Here is a 26713-nt window from a genome sequence, read left to right as displayed (position 1 = left end):
TTCCGGCTCTATTTTCTTAAATATCTTTAAAATTAGTGTTTACAAGTGTAAAAGTTCCAGAGAGATATAAATAAGAAATACAACTCGGTCTGGCTCTTATATAAAGTTTTAATTCAATTGTGTGTTAAGTAATTGTTTGTGTTCTATAATTGGACTGCATCAGTTCTGCATTTACATTAAAAGAAACATGGTAATCTTGGCTACTTGTTTTTCACGGTTGTTCATTGCAGAGAGCTCTATTATTTTTGATGGTCTTATTATGTATTCCAGCCGCTGTTCTCGTGTTCACTTGGTGTTATCGCGGGAAGTGGCGAAGAGATACGCTAGCTCCGTTTACCTATCGTGTAACTGACAGAAAGCCTAGCCTGGAGTTCCTCAGCGCTGATGGTGAATAGCCACTGCTGCGGTAACGGGCGGAGGAGAAGAAGCCGCAGAAGGAGTCAGCAGTGGCAGAGGAGTAATAGTACGCAGATAGTCTTATTAAATTAACAGTATTATTGTATCGTCGGATCATTACAAACGCCAGAAAGGAAGGGAAGGGAAAATAAGGAAAGATGGCGGCCGCGGCCTCGCCGGGCTCCGGCTCGTCCACCTCTTCAGACTGGATTGTACTGAGAGACGGTTGCCTGCGTTGCGACGAGGAGGGCCTGCGAAGCCTTTCCTACCACCCGGCCCTCAACGCTATCCTGGCCGTCACCAGCCGCGGCAGCATTAAAGTCATAGACGGCACTTCGGGGGCCATTCTCCAGGCTTCAGCGTTGCACGGTAAGCATCCGAGTCCTCTGTCAGCCCTGACACCAACAGTGTGAGAAACCAGCCTCTGGTTGTCAACACACACTAACGCTAAACACGACACAGGCTAGCGCTAGCTGTTCCTAGTAGTGTTCTTTGGGCCTAGTTACATTATTTGTACAGGATTCCTTTTGGTTTTGCTTTTACATCGTCTTTGGACGTTGAGTGGTTTATCTTCAAATGTACAGTAGTGTTTCTCCAGCGTCTGTGCTTGCTTCTGTTTACCACCGTTATGTCATATACCACGCAAGCTAATAGCTAGCTGGTTAACATAGCACAGCGCTAGTTAGCCGGGCAACCTTTCCTGACAGTTCCTGTCATTCTAGTGGTCAGTCACGATATGTCGTTATATTGACACTTCATGTCGAGGCACTAATGTAGCAAACCTAATGTTAGCTAGTTTAAGGTAGTAACGTTACATAATGGATATGGGAGTTACTGTGACAGCCACTAAGCTAGCAAGCGGCACTTTAGCTGCTTAACTCCACAGCCTATGGTGTTAACTGTCAGTCATTTACGGTCTGATGCGGAAAGTAAGCTTTTCTTGATGTTGCAGTTTTCTGTAATAAGAGGTGGAAGAAATACTCAGATCTTATACTTAAGTAAAAGTAGAAGTACCAGAGTTTAGGAATACTCGGTTACAGTAAAACTTCTGCAATTAAAATTGTACTCAAGTAAAAGTAGATAAGTATTAGCATCAAAATATACTTAAAGGACCCAAAAGTAAAAGTATACATTATGCAGATCAGCCAATATCAGAATAATTCATATCATATGTTTTGGTTATAATGATTGATCATGAAAGTGTTCTCAAAGCTGGTAAAGGTGCAGCTAGTTTGAATGACTTTGTATACTGCAGGGGAGCTGTGGGTTTTTTTCGGAAGTTTTTCCTTGTACGATGTGAGGGTCTGAGGACAGAGGGTCTGAGGACAGAGGGTCTAAGGACAGAGGGTCTAAGGACAGAGGGTCTGAGGACAGAGGGTCTGAGGACAGAGGGTCTGAGGACAGAGGGTCTGAGGACAGAGGGTCTGAGGACAGAGGGTCTGAGGACAGAGGGTCTGAGGACAGAGGGTGTCGTATTGTCATACTGATATTCTGTTCACACTGTGAAGTCCACTGAGACAAATGTAACATTTGTGATATTGGGCTATAAATAAACATTGATTGATAGATAGCTGGTGGATTTACTCCAGGTGGAACTAAAGTCTGATTTAACACTTTGATTGTATTTCAGATCATTCATCCAGATCTGTAAAGTTACTAAATAAATGTATTGGAGTAAAATTAAACACTTTACCTCTGATTGTAGTGGGGTAGAAGTACTAAGTAGCAAAACAATTGAAATCCTCAAATAAAGTGAGTCCCTCAAAATTCTACTTAAGTACAGTACTTGAGTAAATGTACTTGGCTACTTTACACCACTGGGTGGAAGAAAGCAATATTTGCTTGCTTTGCTTATTTGCTAATTCAGTCAAGCAACCAGCCTAACACTTGTCTTGTTTGTTTTGCACATCTGCGTGCACAGTACAGTCACAATGTTACTGACATGTACATAACATGTACATGTACATAACATGTACATGTACATAACATTGACATGTACATAACATTGACATGTACATAACATTGACATGTACTTAACATTGACATGTACTTAACATTGACATGTACATAACATGTACATAACATTGAAATGTACATAACATGTACATGTACATAACATTGACATGTACATAACATTGAAATGTACATAACATGTACATGTACATAACATTGACATGTACATAACATGTACATGTACATAACATTGACATGTACATAACATGTACATGTACATAACATTGACATGTACATAACATTGACATGTACATAACATGTACATGTACATAACATTGACATGTACATAACATTGACATGTACATAACATTGACATGTACTTAACATTGACATGTACATAACATGTACATGTACATAACATTGACATGTACATAACATGTACATGTACATAACATTGAAATGTACATAACATGTACATGTACATAACATTGACATGTACATAACATTGAAATGTACATAACATGTACATGTACATAACATTGACATGTACATAACATGTACATGTACATAACATTGACATGTACATAACATTGACATGTACATAACATGTACATGTACATAACATTGACATGTACATAACATTGACATGTACATAACATTGACATGTACTTAACATTGACATGTACATAACATTGACATGTACATAACATTGACATGTACATAACATTGACATGTACATAACATTGACATGTACATAACATTGACATGTACATAACATTGACATGTACATAACATGTACATGTACATAACATTGACATGTACATAACATTGAAATGTACATAACATTGACATGTACATAACATTGACATGTACATAACATTGACATGTACATAACATTGAAATGTACTTAACATTGACATGTACTTAACATTGACATGTACATAACATTGACATGTACATAACATTGAAATGTACATAACATTGACATGTACATAACATTGACATGTACATAACATTGACATGTACATAACATTGAAATGTACTTAACATTGACATGTACATAACATGTACATGTACTTAACATTGACATGTACATAACATTGACATGTACTTAACATTGACATGTACATAACATTGACATGTACTTAACATTGACATGTACTTAACATTGACATGTACTTAACATTGACATGTACATAACATTGACATGTACATAACATGTACATAACATGTACATGTACATAACATTGACATGTACATAACATTGAAATGTACATAACATGTACATGTACATAACATTGAAATGTACATGTACATGTACATAACATTGACATGTACATAACATTGACATGTACTTAACATTGACATGTACTTAACATTGACATGTACTTAACATTGACATGTACATAACATGTACATGTACATAACATGTACATAACATTGACATGTACATGTTATGTACATGTACATAACATGTACATGTACATAACATGTACATGTACATAACATGTAAATGTACATAACATGTACATGTACATAACATTGACATGTACATAACATTGACATGTACATAACATGTACATGTACATAACATGTAAATGTACATAACATGTACATGTACTTAACATTGACATGTACATAACATGTACATGTACATAACATGTACATGTACATAACATGTACATGTACTTAACATTGACATGTACTTAACATTGACATGTACTTAACATTGACATGTACATAACATGTACATGTACATAACATGTACATAACATTGACATGTACATGTTATGTACATGTACATAACATGTACATGTACATAACATGTACATGTACATAACATGTAAATGTACATAACATGTACATGTACATAACATTGACATGTACATAACATTGACATGTACATAACATGTACATGTACATAACATGTAAATGTACATAACATGTACATGTACTTAACATTGACATGTACATAACATGTACATGTACATAACATGTACATGTACATAACATGTACATGTACATAACATGTACATGTACTTAACATTGAAAGTTTCCAGAGACTTGGAAAGTCCTTCCACAAGCTGTGGTCCACGCGCCTGCTAACTGCAATGCTGACCCGTGTCCTCTGCTCTGTTCTCACATCATAACACGGGGCAAAGCACTTCTCTTTTAGAAGCTTGAGAGCATTTAAACACACATGGTTTGGGTGTTTACAAGTGTTAACATCATACATCGTGGAAGATGCGGATGGATGTCAGTATTCATCGTTGCCTTTATATCGTTGAACAAAAGATTGTTGGTTAGTACCTTTCTCCATATGAAGTGTTTACTGTGATTAAGAACCCATGGCTCAGTCAGTATGAAGTAGTTGTGATGAGGCTGCTGACTGGAAACAGTATACACACTTTCTCACATAAATACTGCTTGATTGTAGAACTGTGATAGTGTGTACTGCCCATTGTGTTTGATGGCCTCGCCTATTGGAGGATTGGTCATATGCCTTTTGAGATGTAGCATATCACCGTTTGAGAGTTACTATGATAATGATGATAACAACAATAGTAATAATCATCATAATAATAATAATGAGAACATGCTTTTTCTCACTTTTCAAAACAATGCAACAGTCTTCTAAGCAGCACCCAACCTTTTCTCTAAACACAATGGTCTGTCATGTCTTTGTGAGGAAAGGGTTTTCTGCAGTGGTTATCTGTCTGCTCTGTGTGTCAGCCCTGGGTGTAACCCCCCCCCTGACCCAATGTCAGCTGGGATACAGCTCCATGTGAAAGCACAAGTGGTTACAATCAAATGTATGATTTTTCTGCAAACAGCTAATGTTGATACAAATCTTGCTCCAATGGAAGCTGTTTATACTGTACATAAAAGAGACACTGTACATGCAATACTGAGCTGTTGGATATTCAATTGACTTGACTTTAAAGTGACTTGAATCTCAATATATTTACTGCACCGGCTCCTGGTTTCCAGGTCCGGACTGATGTGTCTGTCACCATCGGGGTGATGGATGCTTGGTCCCAGTTGAACCCCAATGCATGGTTATGTCACCTCTAGATGTCTGGGTTCTGCCTGGTGTCGTCACATCCATTACTAAAGGATGACAAAAGCAGAGATGGAATGATCCTGACACAATGTTTGGGTGTTTCCATGTTCGTCACATTTGACATTTGATAAGAAACAACAACATTATGATCAATGCCCCTCACTGCATTTCTGCTTACCATTATAATATTTACAAATCTTATTTTGCTTCAATTGTTTTTGACTTCAATGAATTCGCCAAGGACTGGATACTTACCTTAAGGTGCCCAGTATCTTGGCACTTAGTTGCATTACAATATTGTAAGGGTAACTCCGAGTCTTCAGTATAGCAAAGTGTGCTTTGCCTGAAAAGCTTGAAACTGACCCCAAGAAGTGCTTACATTTTCATTTGTAAAAGGTGTAGGAAGCCTGTAGATTGTATGTGAATTATATACGCTTAGATATAAATGCCTACATTTTCAAAGATGCTCTTCTCGTTGTTTAATAATAATGCTGTTTTTGTTTGGTTAGGCTGCTGGTTGTTTTGTCAAGCGTTCAAACATTACCCATCCTCCAACCAACCCAACCCTCTTTTTTGTCAATCACCAACCATTGAAATAGACTACACAAAAGGGAGATACCTTAAGTTGTTGCCAGGGCAATTCAAGTACATTTCTATAAACACAACTCATATTATGAGCACACATTGTGTAAAACCGCAATTCAGCAAAGTATGGTATGATATGGTAAATACAGATCTGTTTTCAATTCCACAGTAGAGATAAGAAAATGACCATGAAAAGGTTTGGCTTTCATTTGTTTGGCACAAGATGGTAGAGCAAACATGGCGAATAACAGACGTTTCCCTGTATTATTATCTCAAAGTACAATCGACCAAAGATACATGTATCTTAACCGTATTTCAGGTAGATATTTAGCCTTCATTCCAGCCTCCCTTCCTTCACACTGTCTGCTGTCTTCTGTTCCTCTCACAGCTAAACCTGGCGGCCGTGTCAGGTGTCAGTACTTTCCCGCAGTGGACAAGGTGCTTTTTGTGGACGACTATGCAGTGGGATGCAGGAAGGACCTGAATGGCATCCTGCTCCTGGACACAGCTCTGCAGCCTCCTGTGGCAAAGCCGGAGGACATGGTCCAGCTGGAGCTGCCGGTCACAGAGGTGAGGGACCACTGTTCAGAGAGACTGACCTCATATTCACATGTGTGTGCCCTTTAAAGATGTGTGTCCTTAACCCTTTCATTCCTCCCTCAGTATATAAGCCCTCATTGTTATTACTACTGCAGTGCCTGTTTGGGTCTTTCTGTGGTTTTGAAGTGAATAATTGATTGCCTCAACTAAGTGAAAGCTCCCTGAACAGGTGGTGTTGTTCCTTGGAGCAAGCAGGAACATTCATTGTTTATGTTAATTGCTAACAGCTAACACAAACTATGTTGTTCTAAATAAAAGTCAAACATTGACTATGTTGGCAGAATGTGTGTTAAACATCACACTTCTTGATGTTTAACGACCTGATGTCACAACCTGTATATTCAAATAGTTTTAGATACTACACAAGGCACATTTACACAAGCCATGTTTTGTCATTGGTGCAACATTTGGCAGGAAATAAACTGGTGCTGACGCTTACAGAGGCCTTGCTTAGGCCATTTAAGGATGTGTTGCCACAACTCATCTGCTGAAACACAGGAGCACTCATCTGCTATTATATCCTACTATTCAACTGCATCCCAACAGCTGTACCTAAACAATTATTTAAGGTACAAATGATCTGACACTTTTCTGTGGGGCCACTTGGGTCTGAATGTGTCTACAGTGACATGTGACTGAAGTCATATAATCATGCAATAAATGGCTCAACAACCCATGAAATCCTTTATTTGTTAAGAAGATGGTACCTGTTGATGATGGTAACTGTGTGTGTGTTTGTCTGTTGTTAGGCCCAGCAGATGCTGTCAGCCTGTCAGGAAAAGATTGACGTGTCTAACACAGAGGGCTATGAACTCTTTATCACCCTGCTCAAAGAAGGCCTGAAGAATACCTCACACGAGACGGCAGCCAATCACAAAGTGGCCAAGGTAAGTCTGAAACCTTTCAAAAAGTGACATTTTTAAAAGTGTTACATCTTGTATAAATAGATGCTTACTTTCCATGTTAATATCAACACATTAGGGTTATGTCATTTAGCTGTTAGTGACACCTTAAAGTCACGCACGTGTTTCAGTATGGGATGTTTTCGAAGATCATGTGAGAGGAGTCGGTGAAGGAAGACTAATGATCCTCCCACTCAGGCCACTCAGAGTACTGCAGAGTCATTCATTCCACTTGTTCCACTGCCTCTGCTTTCTGGGTCCCTATTGCTCTTACTTCTCTTACTGCCTTTGGGCAATAGAAGAGCCGCATTCATTGTAGGTTAGGTTCCTTAGGGTGGACACTTGTATAATGTACTGCCATCCAATGCAATAGCCTCAAATGAATATGTGCTCTGTAAAGCTAACGTTTAATTATTGTTAACACTGAGCTGTTGATTAAACCGATGTTATGGTGTTGGATTACATTATCTTTGACCGATTCCTTGCTTTTAGATTTAAGTATATAGGTAAAAGTACAAAATACCTCTTAGTACGTTCTAGGATACAAATTGAATTCACACAATTTCTTTCAAACCGAGGTGTAATTGTTTTTTCTCACAGCCAGTTTAAACACAGCCGTGTTTGGCACAGCTAGTTTTCTCTCCCAAATATTGATAGAATATCAAGCTGTGACTAGGGCCCCAATCTGGCTAAAGCTAAGTATTAAGTCATGTCAGGACTCTCTGACTGGGATGTAAACACCAGCACATCAAGGTAGCACTTTAAACCTATTGGTTTCAATAATAGTCTAATGTTCTAAAGGAGAGATAACACATTCAACGTACAAAATGTACTGGCAGTTTATTTGTATGTCGCATTAGCAGATCAATATTATTTGTCTTCCTTGTGTATCCAGTACAGTGCGTGTACATGTGTAGCCTGGTGGAGCCCAAACACGGGAGGTGTGTGTTTTGGTGCAGCAAAGGACAATGTGACTTGGCTTGTGCAAAATAAGGAGGAAATAACCATATTTACAAAGTGAACCTTATTCAATTGTTTTCTGGACCTGATTTTCTATGAACACAATTCAATGTAAACAGCAACATCCCTTCTCAAGTGTCATTGCTTACGTGAATGTTTCCTAAAGAACTTAAGAATGTGTTTACTTCTTTGAGCTGCATTACATCGTAATGGTAACACTAGTCATCATGTACTCAAATATACCTGCACCAGTGTCTGCGTGACTGTAAATTCACACCTTCATGATATAGCTAGCTCCTAGTGATCTGCTTTTTCTTTTACTGCCATTCAATCCATCTCTCCTCTCTCTGATGTTTGGCTTCTCTTTCAGTGGGCGACAGTGACCCTCCAGCTTCCCCACCACGTGCTGAAGCTGGTGGCCAGTGCCATTGTCAATGAGCTCAAGAAGATAAACCAGAACGTAGCTGCCTTGTCTGTGGCCTCATCCATCATGGACAGGCTCTCCTACCTCTTATCAAGCGCCAGGCCTGAGCTTGGTGTGGGCCCCGGGCGCTCTGTAGATAGGTGAGCAAGCAGGAAATAGTGATTTCTCAACAACTTTTGTAGCATCACTCTGTAATCTATGATACGCAACACGCATATGACTGATTGTAAACAGTCCACTACAAAACAGGAACTGTGATACATTCCACACGTAACGTAAAACTGAACGTGTTCCTTATTTGTTCTCTGCAGGTCTTTGATGTACAGTGAGGCCAACAGGAGGGAGACTTTTACATCGTGGCCCCATGCTGGGTACAGGTGGGCTCAGCCTGATCCAATGGCACAAGCAGGGTTTTACCACCAGGTAGGTTCTGACAGAGGAGCACAGCAGTCTGTAGCTTTACATCCGTTTACTCACATGCACATTCAAATCATTTGCATGCAGTCCAGGGGATTTTTGACGGCTTTTGAATGCTGTACACAACAATAGATGTGAACTCTTGGTAGATAGATCATCTCATGGTCCCTTTCAAAGTAAGCATTGTATGTATTATAACAGTCTCTGTGCACCAAGTCTTCCTTACTTAAAAGCACACTGCTCCACCTCTGGTGGACAGCTGAACATCTACATGGTGCGTAAGGGCCTTTACCGGAGTTTTCTGCTGGTTTATCCGCCAGGAGGATGTACTGTTAGCACTGTTAGCTTAATAACAAACTGTTGCGCAATTTTTCCAAACAAATCAGGATGTTGCAGCCTTGCATTGTGCATGCTTCACCAAATTGGTCCAGTGCAGACATTTATTAATCATTGCTATTTCTTGTAATATCAATGCTGTGTATTTTAACCTGTGGTTGAAATGCGGCTGTGTAAGTGTTTGTCCCACCCTGTCTTTCCATAGCCTGCCTCAACAGGAGATGACAGAGCCATGTGTTTCACCTGCAGTGTGTGTCTGGTCTGTTGGGAACCTACAGATGAGCCCTGGTGAGTTAACTTTATTCAAAATGCATTTATTGAGCTACGAGCTATAACATATGAATGAAGACCGACATTTCTCTGCTATCCCTAGGTCTGAACACGAGCGACATTCTCCCAATTGTCCCTTTGTGAAGGGCGAGCACACACAGAATGTGCCACTGTCAGTGACACTGGCCACCAGCCCTGCCCAATTTCCCAACAGCCCCGACAGTTCGGACAAGATCGCCTGCTATGGCTTCGGCAGCTGTCCACAGTTTCTGGCTGCTGCCACCAAGAGGGGAAAGATCTGCATCTGGGACGTCTCTAAAATGATGAGGGTCAGAACATCTAAATGTTAAAGCATCAAACTGTCTCATGTGTTGTGTTTCACTTTCGATGATATCGGTGGCAGCCTGGAAATGTTGGTATGGGCCCAGAATCAAGAGTGTGTCTTTGTGGGCTGAACAGGTGCACTTGAAGTTTGACATCAATCCATACGACCCAGCCATCCTGAGGCAGCTGATTCTGTGTGGGGGGGTGGAGCAACAAAGCGAGTCTCGCAGACCAACCCTGGCCTGGCTGGAGGAGTCCTCCACCTACTCAGACCTGCCCAAGCTAGAGGGAGACAGGTAACACACATAGATTTCCAGCTAGATCATTTAGGATAATAGCAAAACCTAGTACAGAGTTTAAGTACTATCCTCAAAACAAACAACAACAACAACAGAAGTGTGGATGGCTGAAAAGACAGTAGCCATTTACTCTGACTCAAGCACTCAGTTCTTGTTTCTTTGATGGAATCTTGTGTTTGTGTTTTATCATGTTAGTCATGTCTTTTTAATCACTTCTTAATTTGCAGTGATGACCAGTTGGAGGATTCAGACAGCGATGAGCATTCCCGATCAGAGTCATTAACCGGTATGAAGACATGAATTACCACTTTTTGTGATTTCTAAGTGCTGGTGGTGTTTCAGAGATTAGGATGCACAATATCAAAAGCAATGTAGATACTGGATGTCAACTTTATTTCCATATTTTTGTTTAAAAAACAAATGTATCCAACCTATTATCAGGAACATGACAGACCTCTCCTCTTGTTTTTATTCCAGGCCAGCAGTCCCAGTGGGAGAGCATGGATGTGAGCCTGGGGGTGACGTCGCTGAGTTTGCTGCAGCAGCCGGAGAAGCTCCAGTGGGAGGTGGTGGCCAGTGTGCTGGAGGACACGGTTAAGGACCTGGAGGAATTGGGTGCCAACCCCTCACTAAACCAAGCCAAGGCCCACAGCCAGGCCAAAGCAAAGGACAAGGTGGCTGACTACCACAACATTCCCTTCCCCTGCCTGCTGGCCGGAGGCCTGCTCAGCTACCGCCCAGCATCCTGCACCCCCATGGCTGGACCCCCGCCCACAGCCCCAGCTTCAACTCGCAGGACCACAGATGGTCCACTAAGGACTCACGGCCCTGAGCCCTTTCACCCTGGGCCTCTCCAGGACCCTATGGAGATAGAGACCTGTAACCCCCAGATTGCGGCCCAGGAGCAGGGCTTCTCTAACCTCGTAGGTTCCCAACCTCCCAGCCCCTCCTCTCTGCCGGCTGTTCGCAGGACTATACCTGTGCTGCTGCTGTACAGCATCAGAGAGGTGGACGACAAGTCCTCAGGGCAGGTGTTTGCTCAAATGAACAATCTAATGAGCAAGGGGCTCCACGAGGAGGGCTTCACTGTGCCACAGATTATAGAGATGGAGTTTGACACACACGAGCAGCTTCTTCTTCAGGATCCTCCCATCACTTACATTCAGCAGTTTGCTGATGCAGCAACTAATCTTGCAGGGTTGGATGGTCACATGGACAAATGGAGCACGCTGGCTGCAGCTACGGCCTCCGCCCCCCCTCGGCCAGGAGCACTTGTGCAGTGCTTGAGGCTTCCCAAACAGCTGGAAGAGGAGAACCTTTATGTGGACTCGATCACGCCCTGCTGGGACGGTGTGCACCTCCTGGTGGGCCTGCAGCCATGTGGCACCGAGTCTCTGAGTGCTACAAACCAGGTGGAGGCTCTCAACAACCTGAACCGCCTGCACTCTGCACTCTGCAGCCAGCGCAAAGGAGACAGTCTACACTCAGTGGCCAATGGGGTGGAAGGCCACCACTCAGGGGGCTCACCGCCTCAGACGCCCCTCATTCTCCCCCCAGGAGACCAGCCGCAGCAGCAACAGAGGTCCCCAAGTAGTGGGAACGGCGGCTATCTTGCACTCTACAAGCTCAACTACTCCACCCGGATCGTCACCTTGGATGAGGAACCGGTGAAGGTGCAGCAGATCTGGGACCCTTGTGATGCCATCACCTCCCTCATACTGCTGCCTCCTGATGTGCTCGACAGCAGGGAGGACGACAATGAAGAGGCTCCTGAGGAGGCTCTGGCCTCAGGGTCCAAAAAGGGCTCCTCTGGGTTTGGAATGGCCCCTGCAGGCTCTGGTGGCTCTGCTGGTACTGGGACTGCATGTGGTGCAGCGACAACCAGCAGCACTGTCACCGGCCCCTCCACCTCTGGCATGAGCCACAAAGAGTGCAAGCGGGTGGAGGTGGCGGGCCTGGGCCACCTGGTGGTGACCACACGGGCTGGATATATAATGATACTGGACCTGTCTACGTTGGAGGTCCTGGCCAAGGTGGAGCCGCCTAAGAAGGAGGGGTCTGCAGAGGAGACGGACCCCTTTGTCTCAGTGACCTATTGCTCGGGGACTGACCGCCTTTGTGCCTGCACCAAAGGTTAGTGTTTCATTCCTGGGCCTGTTTCTCTGTCGACTGCAGTTCTGCTGGCTGCTGGGATGGGCTGCGATTGGGTTTAATGAATTGGGTTTTCAAAGTAGTTCTTACTTTTTTTCAGCAGCATATTATTGAAGATTTGTGGCTCTAGTGAGGTTGGTATTCTGAGAGCCTGGTGTGTTGTTGGATTGAGTCAAATTGAACTAAAGTGTGCATGCTCTGTGGTAATGATGGAACATGCCATCCAGTGCAACCGTGTGGGTCATTGAAGGACTTGTCACACTTGGAGCTATGTGGCACACAGGAAGAATATATACAAAGCATTGATACACAATACTTGTTAGTTTTTTAGGGTGTTTTTCTCACTCAAATGGAGTATAACTTTTATATTAGCTGCAACATGATACACAATTGAATTGATTTATTTAAAACAAGGGACAGTGTACATTAATCAACATATTAAAAACATGTAAAAGTACTCAAATTAGCCAAAAGGCTAGTTTCATCGATAGTCCCTTTGCCAGATGGTGATAGACATCCTAAAAGCAATAATACAAATACCACGACATTGTTATACCATTGTACATATTTACAATAGATGACATCACTGAATACAGATAAGAGCAAGTCATGATAATAAATAAAACATTTACAATACACACTCATACACACACCTACACCCACACATCAGTGCTGACACCGTTGAGGTGCCTTAAAGCCTGAGATGTGTTTTCAAATTGGTTATTTTAGTCCATGAGAGCATAGTGGTATATAGTAGGAGTGACAATTTTGCTGATGTTTTACTTCTACTATACTGTAATAGTAGCATAATGCAGACTAGGGCAGCCTATCCCGCGTGCGGCGCGTGCATGTGTAGAGCAAGCAAGAGAGAAGTTTCTCCCAAGAACATTAATGCTGGATTTCATTTACCGATCCTGCAGACGTCCGATACACAGGGCGGAAGTCCTGCAGCATGCGCCCCCCCCCTGCAGCAGCTCCTCACAAAGGAGAGGGCAGCCCCCCACCACAGTCACAGTTCTAATCCTTCAAAATGATGCCCGGACTTCAGATTTTTTTCCTGTCAGATTTCAAAACAACGATGCTAACGAGACTTCTCCCGGTCACCGCGAAAAACATAAGCATCGGAGCATTTCACCTTGTTTACCGATCTGCCGATGGTGGTAAATAGGGATAACCCTAATATACAGTATATATTTATAGTATACTCGGCTACTCATCTTCCCAGTTAACTTCTCTGTCAGAAATATCAAACATTTAAAAAAAAATTCAGAACACCTTTTCAATAATGTTTTTATGTTCTGAGTTGTGACCTCAGCAAGCGCACGTTCCTGTTCTGTGAATTTGTCCTAAAAGCTATTCTTCTACTTTCATCAGCAAGTTTAATGTCCAGCCTTGCTTTATATATGTTTGCTCAACACTTTTGTTAACTCAAGAGGTTTAGCACCTGCAGGTGATTCGTTTATATGCTGTCAAGATCAATCAACTGAAGTAAGAGTTAAAAGTGCAGTGAAGTCATTTGTAGGTTTTCATTTTGTTTCGTATCTCGTTTGAAGGTGGAGAACTTCATTTCCTTCAAATTGGAGGTGTGTGTGACGATCTAGATGATGGAGACATGTTTATTGATGGCCCCCTTTCTAAAGGGGCTGAACTGCTGCTTGAGGGGGCCAAGCCCTCCTCCAACCCCTCTAGCCCTGGAATAACAGGTGAACCTGACACTCACACACTCACTCACTCACTCACTCACTCACTCACTCACTCACTCACTCACTCACTCACTCACTCACTCAGTAGCTGTCCACTTCAGAATTCATGGCCTGATCGTCAATGACAAACATTTCACTGGTAAATTCTTTGCCCTTCTGTGATGCTGTAACTGCTGAACTGTCCTCTTTGAAGGAGTGGACCTCCTTGTTGACCAGCCGCTGTCCACGGAGAGCCTGATGTCACTGGTGGAGCTGACACGCTTCGAGACGTTGATCCCCCGCTTCTCAGCCACTGTGCCGCCATGTTGGTCGGAGGTGCAGCAAGAGCAGCAGCAGCGGCGCCACCCCCAGCACCTCCACCAGCAGCACCACGGAGACGCAGCCCAACACACACGCACCTGGAAGCTTCAGAGCGACAGGTAGCGTCAACTTTTTAAAAACTGTATGACTGCAGTCACTTTAATAAGTGTCCCAGTTAAATGGCTAAGTCATCTTCAGTGCTTGAGTTGAATGTCTGAGCAGTCGGTGACCTGTGTTGTCTTTGCAGCTCCAGCTGGGACGAGCATGTGTTTGAGCTGGTGCTGCCCAAGTCCTGCATGGTGGGTCACGTGGACTTCAAGTTTCTCCTGAATGCCAACATCATCAACATTCCTCAGATCCAGGTCACCTTACTGAAGAACAAAGCACCCGGGCTGGGCAAAGTCAGCGGTAAGGACACTGCCTTGAGATGGTATCTTTTGGTATTTAGTACAGTGACGATACTGAATGCATACCTGCATGTTGGTAGATTGTTCTTTGCAACTGTTTTGATCCAGGTGCTTCAAGTTTTTTGTGTTGTTTTTCATTACAATATCTGCTAAAAGGAATTGTGGCCTATTGAATATGGATCCTCTCTTTGTGTCTGATTCTTGCCTCTGATGTCTGTAACAGAGACGGCGGTGGACAGACAGATCTCCTTCCCCCTCTCCAGCGTCCTCCACGCTAACGGCGAGAGGAACGGACAGCCTCTGCTGCATGACTTCACAGAGGACATCCAGTTCATGGACATTGAGGAGACATCAGGTAAAGAATAACACCATTTTTGCTTTATTTCAGATTCAGAAATGTTGCCGTCTCTAATTTTCTAAAAAGACGGTAACAAACATGAGTATAAAGGTTGGCATTTAGTGTTTAAGCGCTTTGAGTGGTTGGTAAACTGGAAAGGCATGAAATGTCTTTTTAGGGCTGAAGGTTGTTGTTTGACATTGTGAAAGTCTTAATGTGTGTATTACCAGCCCTAAATATAGCTGTTCATGTGTTTGCTGCAGGTTCCATGCTGTGTCCATTCCTGGAGGACCACAAGGAGGACATCCTGTGTGGTCCAGTGTGGCTGGCCAGTGGGCTGGACCTCTCTGGCCATGCAGGCATGCTCAGTCTCACCAGCCCCAAGCTGGTCAAAGGTAACTACACTCACAAGTACACGTTCTGTGAGGGCATCATGACCTGATCACAGCCTGACCCTCAGGGGTTTTCTGCTCAGGAAGATGCTATTCTGTTGTGAGTGCGTCCGTGTTTTCTAAGCTGTATTGTTCTCCCTCCCCTGAAGGCATGGCGGGAGGCAAGTACCGCTCCTTCCTGGTTCACATTAAAGCGGTGAGTGACCGGGGCATGGAGGAGAGCCCCCGACCCGTGGTGAGGATGCCCTGTGCCAAGCCCCAGGGCACCAAAGCGCACTCGCTGTCCACCCTGCTGCAGCGGGCTCAGGCCTCCAAGGTACACATCACTGCTTCCAGTTTTCTCAGGATAGGTTCATATTTGGAATACTCCCATGCAAATATAAATGTAAATAATGTTTTTATTAATGTAGTAGTTTCTCATATCCTTACCTTTCCGAAAAAGTTAACACCCTCACATTAATGTATTTGTGTGTGTGATTGTAGGAGAAGGTGTCTGCAGTGAAAAGCGAGAGCTCAGCGCCCTCGAAGAAAGTGGAAAACATGCGAGGCTGTGACCTGCTGCAGGAAGTCTCAGTCACAATCAGAAAGTTTAAAAAGACGTCAATGCCCAAAGAAAGGTCAGATCACTGTGAAACATTATGTTCTGTTGGCACTGTCAAAATGTTGTTGTAATAAATATCTAACATTGCAGAAGTAAATTGAACAGTAAGCGTACTAACACACATTCCATCAGATGACAGTGACTTCTTGGTATACCTGTTTCTGCTGTTCCTGTCGCAGAAGTAAACATATGTTTGTCCTTCTCTGCTCCTCAGGGTCCAACGCTGTGCTATGCTGCAGTTCCCAGACTTCCACGAGAAGCTGCTGGACGCGCTGTGTCGACGCACAGAAGTCAGCCCAGCCAATGAGCACGCTCAGAGCCTCATCCTCGACATCCTGTGCTGGCTGGCTGGGGTGTTCTCTAACGGACCTTGCAGGTAGGACTAAAATAACACTGCATTCATCTATGACATCTCGTTCACACGTTACCTCCACTTTGACATTTTGCAGACAATAATAATATATTCTTTGGCTTCAGTTTAAGAGAAGGAAAAGAGGGCCTGCTGGCAAAATCCCGGACGCGGCTAACGGATATTGTACGGATGTGTTTCTTCGAAGCTGGCCGGAGCATAGCGCACAAATGTGCCCGCTTTCTTGCACTTTGTATAAGGTAAGAAGCATGGATGATTTCAGTGGCTATCTGAACTGCCCAGTGAAACTGAGCGGAGGGGGCAGATACATTCAATATAACACTTACTCACTCACTCAAAACACATTGTCTACAGATAAATTGCATAACAGGAAAGCCTACACGTATCCCTGGGCAATATTTGTTTTGTTTGCTGTGTTGTGAAATAAATGTTGAATTCACCCCGAGAGCACCTGGACCTGGATTTATGAAGTGAGCAGTGACGTAATATAGGTTCAGGAACTTTTCATCAAATGATCTGGCACTGGAAAGAAAAGCACAACACATTATTATGGCTATCCCTTCTGCTTCAACGTTTATTTGGTTCCTATAGTGGAAAATGCCGATACGATGGAGTATTTGTACTTTATTTATGTTTTTGGGTTTCTACGGACATAATAATAAACATGCTGTTTTATTTTCCCTGCTGTAGCAATGGGAAAGGTGACCAAAGTCAGCAGGGTTTTGGAGTCAGTCTTCTGAAGGCAATGCTAGACAATATGCCTTATCTGCCTGCATCAGCTACTGGTGGTAAGTAAGTGAACAACAACTCCGATCATCATCCCCAGCATTCAGTGCCTGACCCCTCTGTCCTGTCTCAGGATCCGTGTTCTGGTACTTCGTGCTGCTGAACTACGTGAAGGAGGAGGACCTGGCAGGCTGCAGCACCGCCTGCGCCTCTCTGCTCACCACCATCTCTCGACAGCTGCAGGACCGCCTCACCCCCCTGGAGGCTCTGCTGCAGACCAGGTACTGCAACTACTCCAAGAGTTTCTTACAGCCTCTGCAGGCTTGTGAGGCACAAATACCATTCTATTACTTAACTTATTTATTTAATAATAAGAAGATACAAGTATTTCCAACTACTGCTGAAGTGAAGCCCACTGTCTCATCCGCTTTGTTCTTAATTCCTCGATGTATCTACCCATCGCAAGCGTCACTCTCCCCCTCCTGTCCTCCTCCTGCAGGTACGGCCTGTACAGCTCTCCCTTCGACCCGGTGCTGTTTGACCTGGAGGTCAGCGGCTCCTCCTGTAGGAACGCCTTCAACAGCAGCATCGGAGTCCAGTCAGATGAGATCGACCTCTCTGACATCCTGTCAGGTATCAGCTTTTCACACGGTATTCTGACTAACGATGAAGTTGCATCAGATGGTAAACAATGTATATGAAATAAGATTACTTTTAAATAGATTGAACTTCTCCAATACATTTTGTTTAATAGAAGGGGATCATGTGTAAAGATGGCTCCAGTCTTTGTTATTCTGATAAGGATGTATACACCCTTTAATTGAAGCTTTAAGTCATTTCAATGGTATACTGACTCTTTCTGTATCTCACAACATTTGTCCTTTAAATTCTTAGGGTCTTGATTCCAAAATTGAGGAAAACTGGATAGAGTTGAATTGTAGTTTTCTCCTGAAGCTCGGTGTGTTCCTGAATGTTTGGTTTGGTGTTGTGCAGGGAATGGAAAGGTGAGCAGCTGTTCAGCAGCAGAAGGCAGCTTCACAGCACTAACAGGACTCCTGGAGGTGGAGCCTTTGCACTTTAGTTGTATCTCTACTAGTGACGGCACACGGGTGGAGCGAGACGACGCCAGCCTGTTCACCGGTAAACATAACTTTCAATAGATGTCTTTGGCCCCTGATCACAGAGCTCACACAGTTGAAAAGGTTTCTTCAATGCCTAATAAGAACTGTTATTTTTAAGGGCTAGGAATATGCTGGAATTAGAATAAACTCTTAGAACAGCTCCCTTTAACACACTCTTGTGTATACTCAATTACTTGTGGTTTTAAATGTTGTATTATTTTTTAAATAATTGTCCACTTGAGAAGCTGTTGGAACACTTAAGTGGCCATCTCCTGATCTCTTACTCTTTACCCCCAGTGAGTACGTTTGGCGTGACGCCTGCGGTGGGAGGCCTGTCGTCAGGAACGGTTGGAGAAGCTTCTACAGCGCTGAGCTCTGCAGCACAGGTGGCGCTACAGTCACTGTCCCACGCCATGGTGTCAGCGGAGCAGCAGCTGCAGGTGCTGCAGGAGAAACAGCAGCAGCTGCTCAAGCTGCAGCAGCAGGTACACACGCACGCGCATGTACGCACAAACGCACATCATTTCACTTAGCAGCATAGCATAGGTGGCACAGTAAAACTGGAACCAATATTTAGACATAGCAGTACTATGTTACTTTTAACAGTATATTTTCTAACTGCAGGCACCTAATGACAACACATTTAATGTCATTTTCAGGCATTTAGATTTTCTTGAATTGTTTTAATTTCTTTTTTAGTAATTCTGCTGTTACGATACCAGCTACTAGTTAGTTATGGCGCATTTCCACTGCAGGGCCTCGCACGGCGTAGTACGGTATGGTTAGGCCTTGGTAGGCCCGGCTCACTTTATGCTGCGTTTCCATTACAGTTTAGGAACTGGGGTAGTTACTATAGTAACGCAGTGTAGGCAGAGCCGTGACGTCATCTTCAATGCGAACACAAAACCAACATCAGCCGTTAGCTCTTAGCCCTCAGAGCTCACAGCTCTTCATATCTGTTCAGAAACTTGACAAAAGTTAAACAAGTACAAACCACAGACTGCCTGTGTCATGGCGAATACAGTCGCTGGTTTATTTATGTCTGTAGGCCGTTGTTGTGAGTGTGGACGGTCGGAGCATATATAACGTTAGCTTAGCCGATCTCCATTTAGAAAACACGCATTTTAAAAGGGTTGTTCGCCTGCCGTCTGTCTGCAGACTTGTCAAAGCATTAATTCATGGTTTTTACTAACCGGTATCAGTATGTTGTTACTTCGGCATCATTTTGAAACTTGTATTACAATTAAATCACGGTCAAATATGTTCATCTTGTTGTAGTTGTCGCTCCCATGCCAGCGATTATCTCTCTAGTTTAGCATACTCAGCCTGGTTGTTGGCCCGGAAAGAACCTGGATAGAGCCAGAAAACTGTGAAACAGTACCCGTTAGCCGGAACTACCCCTAGTGGAAACGCAACAAAAAACGGGCCGAGTTTGGCACGCCACGCTTAAACCGTGGTATGCGCTGCAGTGGAAATGTGCCATCAGTAACCCTTCTGTGTCTGTGCTGCGAACAGAAGGCCAAGCTGGAGGCCAAGCTGCATCAGACCACTTCTGCAGCCGCCTCTGCCTCCGGCGTGGGGACCATCCACAACTCTGTGCCTTCCAACCCCTCCTCTGCCCCGGGCTTCTTCATCCACCCCTCTGATGTCATCCCGCCCACACCAAAAACAACTCCCCTCTTCATGACCCCTCCTCTCACGCCGCCCAACGAGGCGGTGTCAGCGGCCTTCAGCGCTGAACTGGCTCATCTGTTCCCCGGTTCCATGATGGACCCCGGGCCCATCAACCTGGCCGCGCACAAGAACACACAGAAAGCCAAGCCGGTTAGTTCATGCAGCTTCATGCTGCTTAGTTAGCGATAGCTGCCTGTCATACAGGGCTGCCTCATAAGCCTCAGTTATTTTTTAGCTGCAACTAAAAACTACCCAGTACACAAATGCCTTCTCAGTTTCATTCTCCTTTTCACTAGACACACAAGGAAGCCAAATCAATTATTAAATAACCCTTTAAACAACAATGTCTGAGGGAGACTTACAGTACACTGTATAATAATTAATAATTCCCTTTATTCATCCAGGCGTCCAAATATACTCTCATAGGTTTTAGGAGACTAAACATATCAAAAGATTCATAGTTCAACATGTGTAAATGCCTGAATTAAAACAGACACTTTTGTCAAACCCATAATCTAGCAGAGAGATTTATCTTCTTTTTCTTTTGTTAAATACGGTTTTGTTTTTGCAGCAGAGCCCCATGGGAAGTGGTCTGGCTCTGGCCATCTCCCAGGCATCTCACTTCCTGCAGCCTCCTCCACACCAGTCCATCATCATAGAGAGGATGCACTCTGGTATGTCGTGGATAAGTGGTGTGTTGGAATCAAACGTATACAACTTTTAAAACCTCAGTACAATTATTCCAAAGTTAACTTCCGGTGTCCTTTCTCCTAGGAGCTCGTCGCTTTGTGACGCTGGACTTTGGTCGTCCGGTGCTGCTGACTGACGCTCTGATCCCGACCTGCGCCGACCTGGCCTCTCTGTCCATCGACATCTGGACTCTGGGAGAGGAGGTGGACGGGCGCAGGCTGGTGGTGGCCACCGACATCAGCACCCACTCCCTCATTCTGCACGACCTGCTGCCCCCACCTGTCTGCAGGTTCATGAAGGTGTGTATTTTGCTTTGCATTGACACATGATGGCTGACTTTAATGTTAGTTTTTCTTGCTTTTTTTTGTTTACCATAAGTATGCCTTCTCCTTCTTTGCTTTCTAAACTCCAGATCACTGTGATCGGGCGCTACGGCAGCACCAATGCTCGGGCAAAGATCCCGCTGGGCTTTTACTATGGACACACGTACATCCTGCCCTGGGAGAGTGAGCTGAAGTTGATGCACGATCCTCTGCGGGGAGAGAGCGAGGCCGCCTGTCAGCCAGATGTTGATCAGCATCTGGCCATGATGGTGGCGCTGCAGGAGGACATCCAGTGCAGGTAAGCATTGGAGTAAAGTATTTTACTTTTCTATTATCAAATCACACCTAAGGAGCAAACCAACAATGTTATAATCCTCATTACTTTCTGACTCCTACTACTGTCCATGAGCTTTGACTCCAAGCCCATTGGTTAATACTGAAGCTAAAAAAACAGCTCACTCATATAACCTAGAATAAGATTTTTTTTTTTAAAACAGCTGGACTGCAATTTTGAGCAAATATCAGTCACACAGGAAGATGTTTGCAGAGGTTGGGGACCATTTTTTGAGGTGAATTAATTCACATTCAATTAACTCCTGTTTCCAGATACAACCTAGCTTGCCATCGGCTGGAGACGCTTCTGCAGAACATCGACCTGCCGCCTCTCAACAGTGCTAACAATGCTCAGTACTTCTTACGGAAGCCAGACAAGGTGGTGGAGGAGGACCAGCGTGTGTTCTCCGCCTACCAGGACTGCATCCAGCTGCAGCTGCAGCTCAACCTGGCTCACCACGCAGTGCAGCGGCTGCGCGTCTCCCTGGGGGCCAGCCGCAGGTCGCTCCCCACAGCCGGGGCCCCGGAGGTCCAGGAGCTGGTCCACAACTCCTCCACAGAGCAGCTGAGGACCATCATCCGCTACCTGCTGGACACACTGCTCAGCCTGCTGCACTCCAACAACGGTGAACAAGCGTGATCAAAACAAATCTTATTTGTTTCTTTATATTTACTTGTATATACAGTAGGGCTGTACCCGAATATTCGTTCGTTGGAGTACTATTCGGGTTTCAATTTCGTTATTCGTTTTGTTTGTTTTTTCCCCGTTTTATTTTTCAAATTGAATTTATTGAAATCTCCAATATCAACGTCAGAGCTTGTGCCTCTTCGGGGGTGCTAACACTTAACCATAAACGTTATCGTTTACTTTCTCCGTCTTTATATGTAGATATTACTTTTCTCCGTTAATCTCCGTTGCGTTGTTTCCATAGCAACAACAACTTCCTGTCAACAGCGCTACCTCTCCTTCAAAATAAAAGCATGTCCATAAATAGGACTATTCAACTGCAACGAAAGTAACAAACACAATGCGATATCCTTTTCAATTTCAAAGAACACAAATTGGGTTACATTAACAAATAACTATAAAACAACAATACTGTAGAATAACAAAATGAATGCCGTCTGCTTCAGCGAACCGCGCGGGCCGAATATCCGGAGCCCGAAAAATGGTATTCGGGACAGCCCTAATATACAGTAGACCAATGACACACACATCCCAGACAGGGGCACAAATGCTTGAATGTTTTCCTCTCAGACTTTTACCAGTAGAATATGGACATTTATGTATGGATACATGTGTGGACAGCATCATACTTATATTCACACCTGATTGATTCGTGCCTCTGTATATTCCAGGCCACTCTGTGCCCTCAGTGCTGCAGAGTACCTTCCATGCCCAGGCCTGTGAGGAGCTCTTCAAACACCTCTGCATCAGTGGGACGCCTAAGATCCGTCTCCACGCCGGCCTGCTGCTGGTTCAGCTGTGTGGAGGAGAGCGCTGGTGGGGCCAGTTCCTCTCCAACGTCCTGCAGGAGCTCTACAACTCTGAGCAGCTGCTCATCTTCCCTCAGGACAGGTGGGGACATCAGATTGCTTCCATCAACCACAAATCCTGAACTGATTCTTCCCCCAGTGCTTTTTAACTTTATCACATTGAGGATTATCATTCTCAGTGTAAAAGTCAAAAAAGCTTGTCGGACAATTGTTTTTTTTAATGTATTTGTTACTCAAATGAGAAAAAAGCTTAAACCTTAAAGCGCACTAACTAACTTCAGGACCAACCTGATCATCTCTCTCTTTCTATCTCTCTCTAAATGTATATTGAAACAATTAATAGAGTTTTTCATGCTGTACCTGCAGCTCTATAGCTCGAGCTGCTGGCATCTCTTTGAATCCCATCAACAATCAGAATAAAAACACTTTCAGTTTATTTAAATCTCAATGAAAGGCTTTGTTAGTGAGGAAACAGCTCTGTCAACATTGAAACAATGTCTTGCACTGTACATCTGTGCCTCTGCCTTATCTTCTTGCTACGTATTATGTACGTTTCTTTTTTGTATTACTTTCGTATTAGCATTTCCAGTATTGTATGCCTCTATGTTTTTACTGATTGTATTTACTTGTTATTTTAAATTTAAAAAAATGTTTAGGGTGACATGCAACATCTGTCCAAGGATTACAGATGGAAAATAGCCTCTTGGCTAACTCTAGCATTTACAGAAATACATTCATTAACTAAAAATAAATCAACCAATAGAACTTGTTCTCCTAAAAACATGTCTCAAATGACCCTGTTTCAAGTTCACCAATGCAGTATTTTCCTTGTCTTGTTTGACCCCAGGGTGTTCATGCTGCTGTCCTGCATTGGCCAGAGATCCCTGAGTAACAGTGGAGTGTTGGAGGGGCTCCTGAACCTGCTGGACAGCCTGCTGTCTCCCCTGCAGCAGCCACAGGCCTCCGCCCAGCGCAGGACCGAGGGTACAGCCAGCCTCACTGTGGCACCGTTACACATTTCTGTTTGATGGAGCAAAAATGGCACATTTCAGCAGATTCTATATTAGAAAGTGTGACAAAGAGTGTGTGTTTCAGGTGTTTTGGATATCCCCATGATCAGCTGGGTAGTGATGTTGGTCTCCAGACTGCTGGACTATGTAGCCAGTATAGAAGATGAGGCTGCAGGGGGTAAGAAGCACCTTGGAGGGAAAGAACGGGAGAGATCTTTTACAGGTATAGAAACTACACAATATTCCCTCACTTTTTTCTCTAACCTATGATTATATATTTTATTTCACTAAAGGACTTCACTATTTAAAGTCAAGAATCTAAATAAAAAATGTAATAGGCATTTTTGACAAATATCTATGAAATATGGACACCTCACAAATGAACCACACACATTATGATCTGTTAAAGTGGAACATTCAACATGGATCTCTGAATGATCTTTTTACTAACAGGAAAGAAAGCTTGTTAGACTTTCATAGAATACACTTCATCTCTTTTCTGCCCTCTTAAAAACGTTTGATTGAAATCTGTCCCAACCCCCGTGACCTGATGAGTGCTGTTGCTCTGTCCTCCAGGTATTCAGTGGAGCTTCATCAACAACAGCCTTCAGTCTCAGAACTCCGGCAGGGCAGCTAAAGGCAACAGCAGCCTGGACCGACTTTACTCGCGCAAGATCCGCAAACAGCTCGTCCACCACAAGCAGGTAAATGTGTCTCATCTTCACCATCAAATATGTGCTTTAAAAAGTCAGTGTGATAAATGAATATGTGCTTACGAGTCCTACAAACTCAAGGACAATGTTTTTCTCATCTCTTGTTTGACTCAAATAGGTTTACAATGCTCCTATTTATCATACCCTTTTTATTGCAGCAGTTAAATCTATTGAAAGCAAAACAGAAGGCTTTGGTGGAGCAGATTGAGAAGGAGAAGATCCAGAGCAACAAAGGCTCCTCCTACAAACTGCTGGTGGAACAGGCCAAGCTCAAACAGGCCACATCCAAGGTGAGCAGCTCAGCTTCTGCATGTCCAGTAAGCAGCACCAGCACTGTGTGGGGTCAGAGGGTACCTCTAAAGAGGATCCACGGTGTGTAATAAGTTGTCTGCATGTTTTAATAGTATGAAGACATTCGTATAAATTATAATATTAAAGATTGTTGTTTTGTGAGATGAAGATAATGCACAGACCTGTCAGCGGTATTAACTACAGAGCTACAGATGAAGTCTTCCACTTATTATGCTAAGATAAATACATTTAGAGAGGGAGCATCACTATGTAGCTCTAACACAGTATATACATGTCTAATAATTGGATGTTTGCCTTGCTTCCTTTTAAATATATTTTTATCTTAACATCGGCAGTATTACAGAACATGACATATTTGACAGGTGAAATAGATGACAACATCAACAATGTACAGACGTAGTGCACAATGAAAGTATTAATAGCGTAATCAAAATAATAAAACATCTATTGTTCCCACGCGAGACCACAGAGCCCTGATGTTATTTTCTGTGAGCAATCAGCTCCTTAATAGGCTGTAAAGGGAATCCATACTTAAAGAAACTAGAGAGCTTCAAGGGGCATACATTCTAACCTGTATGCCTTGTCACTTGTTGACTTATCCACATGTCACTGTGGGGGGGTTCCTCCATCACCCACTTTAATAAAATGAAGCTCATGGCACAGAAGAGGAAGGTTTTAATTGAGTTGGAGTAATACTTGGGGGATTATCTATGCCTAAAATGCACAATACAGTTGTTTACTGTCCTACCAATTCTGTCATTGATTTCTTTTAGACCCTCTTTCTAGAGTGTTATGATATACACACATTGTGATAAACAGTGAAGATATGAGCCTTATGAGTTATTTTGCATTATTACAAAACTATGTTGAATCTGGGTTCATTTTATTGCGTCTCTCTTCCAGCACTTTAAAGACCTGATCCGTCTGCGGCGAACGGCCGAGTGGCCCCGCTCCACGTTGGACACGGAGTCCAGCACAGCCAAAGAAGCCCCAGAAGTAGAGCCCCTGCCCTTCACCCTGTCCCATGAGCGCTGCATCTCTGTGGTGCAGAAGCTGGCCCTCTTCCTCCTCTCCATGGACTTCACCTGCCACGCCGACTTGCTGCTGTTTGTCTGCAAGGTATCTACCGGATCCTCATGCATGGACTTGTTAAATTCCATAATCTGTATATACACATAAATAAGTACTTTTCTTACCCCCTCAGGTCCTTGCTAGAATAGCCAATGCCACAAGACCCACGATCCACCTGTGTGAGGTGGTGTCTGAGCAGCAGCTGGAGCGCCTGCTGCTCCTGCTTGTGGGAACAGACTTCAACCGGGGGGACATCTCCTGGGGGGGCGCCTGGGCGCAGTATTCCCTCACATGCATGCTACAGGACATCCTAGCAGGTGTGTTTGGGTTGCTTTAAGTCTGGTGTGACTTGATTAATGAAAGAGTGTAAGATAAAACATTTCTCCTTCATCCTGTCTCCTGTACAATGGGATATTTAGGGAGTAAGGCCACTTTACCTGATCCTTTACATT

At 43.7% G+C, this 26713-nt stretch overlaps 1 protein-coding gene across 15 annotated transcripts in view; it reads left to right on the top strand.

The window, feature by feature from the left end:
- The first annotated feature begins 317 nt into the window (after positions 1 to 317).
- The window catches only part of birc6 (baculoviral IAP repeat containing 6), a 118537-nt gene continuing 92141 nt past the window's right edge, over positions 318 to 26713 (top strand). For 2 of the 15 annotated variants that reach the window (XM_034215014.1, XM_034215013.1), the window contains exons 1-36: positions 318 to 765; positions 6387 to 6568; positions 7348 to 7485; positions 8831 to 9024; positions 9196 to 9307; positions 9843 to 9925; positions 10011 to 10236; positions 10367 to 10527; positions 10758 to 10816; positions 11008 to 12663; positions 14235 to 14384; positions 14578 to 14803; positions 14932 to 15092; positions 15315 to 15446; positions 15692 to 15823; positions 15970 to 16136; positions 16304 to 16437; positions 16636 to 16797; positions 16899 to 17030; positions 17482 to 17579; positions 17651 to 17798; positions 18017 to 18150; positions 18511 to 18657; positions 18936 to 19123; positions 20154 to 20462; positions 20887 to 20986; positions 21087 to 21301; positions 21415 to 21623; positions 21932 to 22284; positions 23018 to 23237; positions 24003 to 24139; positions 24251 to 24388; positions 24742 to 24869; positions 25037 to 25168; positions 26094 to 26309; positions 26395 to 26578. In XM_034215014.1, the coding sequence (XP_034070905.1) occupies positions 555 to 765; positions 6387 to 6568; positions 7348 to 7485; positions 8831 to 9024; positions 9196 to 9307; positions 9843 to 9925; positions 10011 to 10236; positions 10367 to 10527; positions 10758 to 10816; positions 11008 to 12663; positions 14235 to 14384; positions 14578 to 14803; positions 14932 to 15092; positions 15315 to 15446; positions 15692 to 15823; positions 15970 to 16136; positions 16304 to 16437; positions 16636 to 16797; positions 16899 to 17030; positions 17482 to 17579; positions 17651 to 17798; positions 18017 to 18150; positions 18511 to 18657; positions 18936 to 19123; positions 20154 to 20462; positions 20887 to 20986; positions 21087 to 21301; positions 21415 to 21623; positions 21932 to 22284; positions 23018 to 23237; positions 24003 to 24139; positions 24251 to 24388; positions 24742 to 24869; positions 25037 to 25168; positions 26094 to 26309; positions 26395 to 26578 (7474 nt within the window). In that variant the 5' untranslated portion in view covers positions 318 to 554. Of the gene's footprint in view, positions 766 to 6386; positions 6569 to 7347; positions 7486 to 8830; positions 9025 to 9195; positions 9308 to 9842; positions 9926 to 10010; positions 10237 to 10366; positions 10528 to 10757; positions 10817 to 11007; positions 12664 to 14234; positions 14385 to 14577; positions 14804 to 14931; positions 15093 to 15314; positions 15447 to 15691; positions 15824 to 15969; positions 16137 to 16303; positions 16438 to 16635; positions 16798 to 16898; positions 17031 to 17481; positions 17580 to 17650; positions 17799 to 18016; positions 18169 to 18510; positions 18658 to 18935; positions 19142 to 20153; positions 20463 to 20883; positions 21005 to 21086; positions 21302 to 21414; positions 21624 to 21931; positions 22285 to 23017; positions 23238 to 24002; positions 24140 to 24250; positions 24389 to 24741; positions 24870 to 25036; positions 25169 to 26093; positions 26310 to 26394; positions 26579 to 26713 lie in introns of all 15 variants that reach the window. The other 13 variants (XM_034215010.1, XM_034215000.1, XM_034215005.1 and 10 more) reach the window with 12 other exon arrangements.

Source organism: Gymnodraco acuticeps, unplaced genomic scaffold (genome assembly GCF_902827175.1).
Source record: "Gymnodraco acuticeps unplaced genomic scaffold, fGymAcu1.1, whole genome shotgun sequence".
In the NCBI taxonomy this organism is placed as follows: domain Eukaryota; kingdom Metazoa; phylum Chordata; class Actinopteri; order Perciformes; family Bathydraconidae; genus Gymnodraco; species Gymnodraco acuticeps.
The sequence above is the reverse complement of the archived record's forward strand: the minus strand, read 5'-3'. Positions and strand labels throughout refer to the sequence as shown.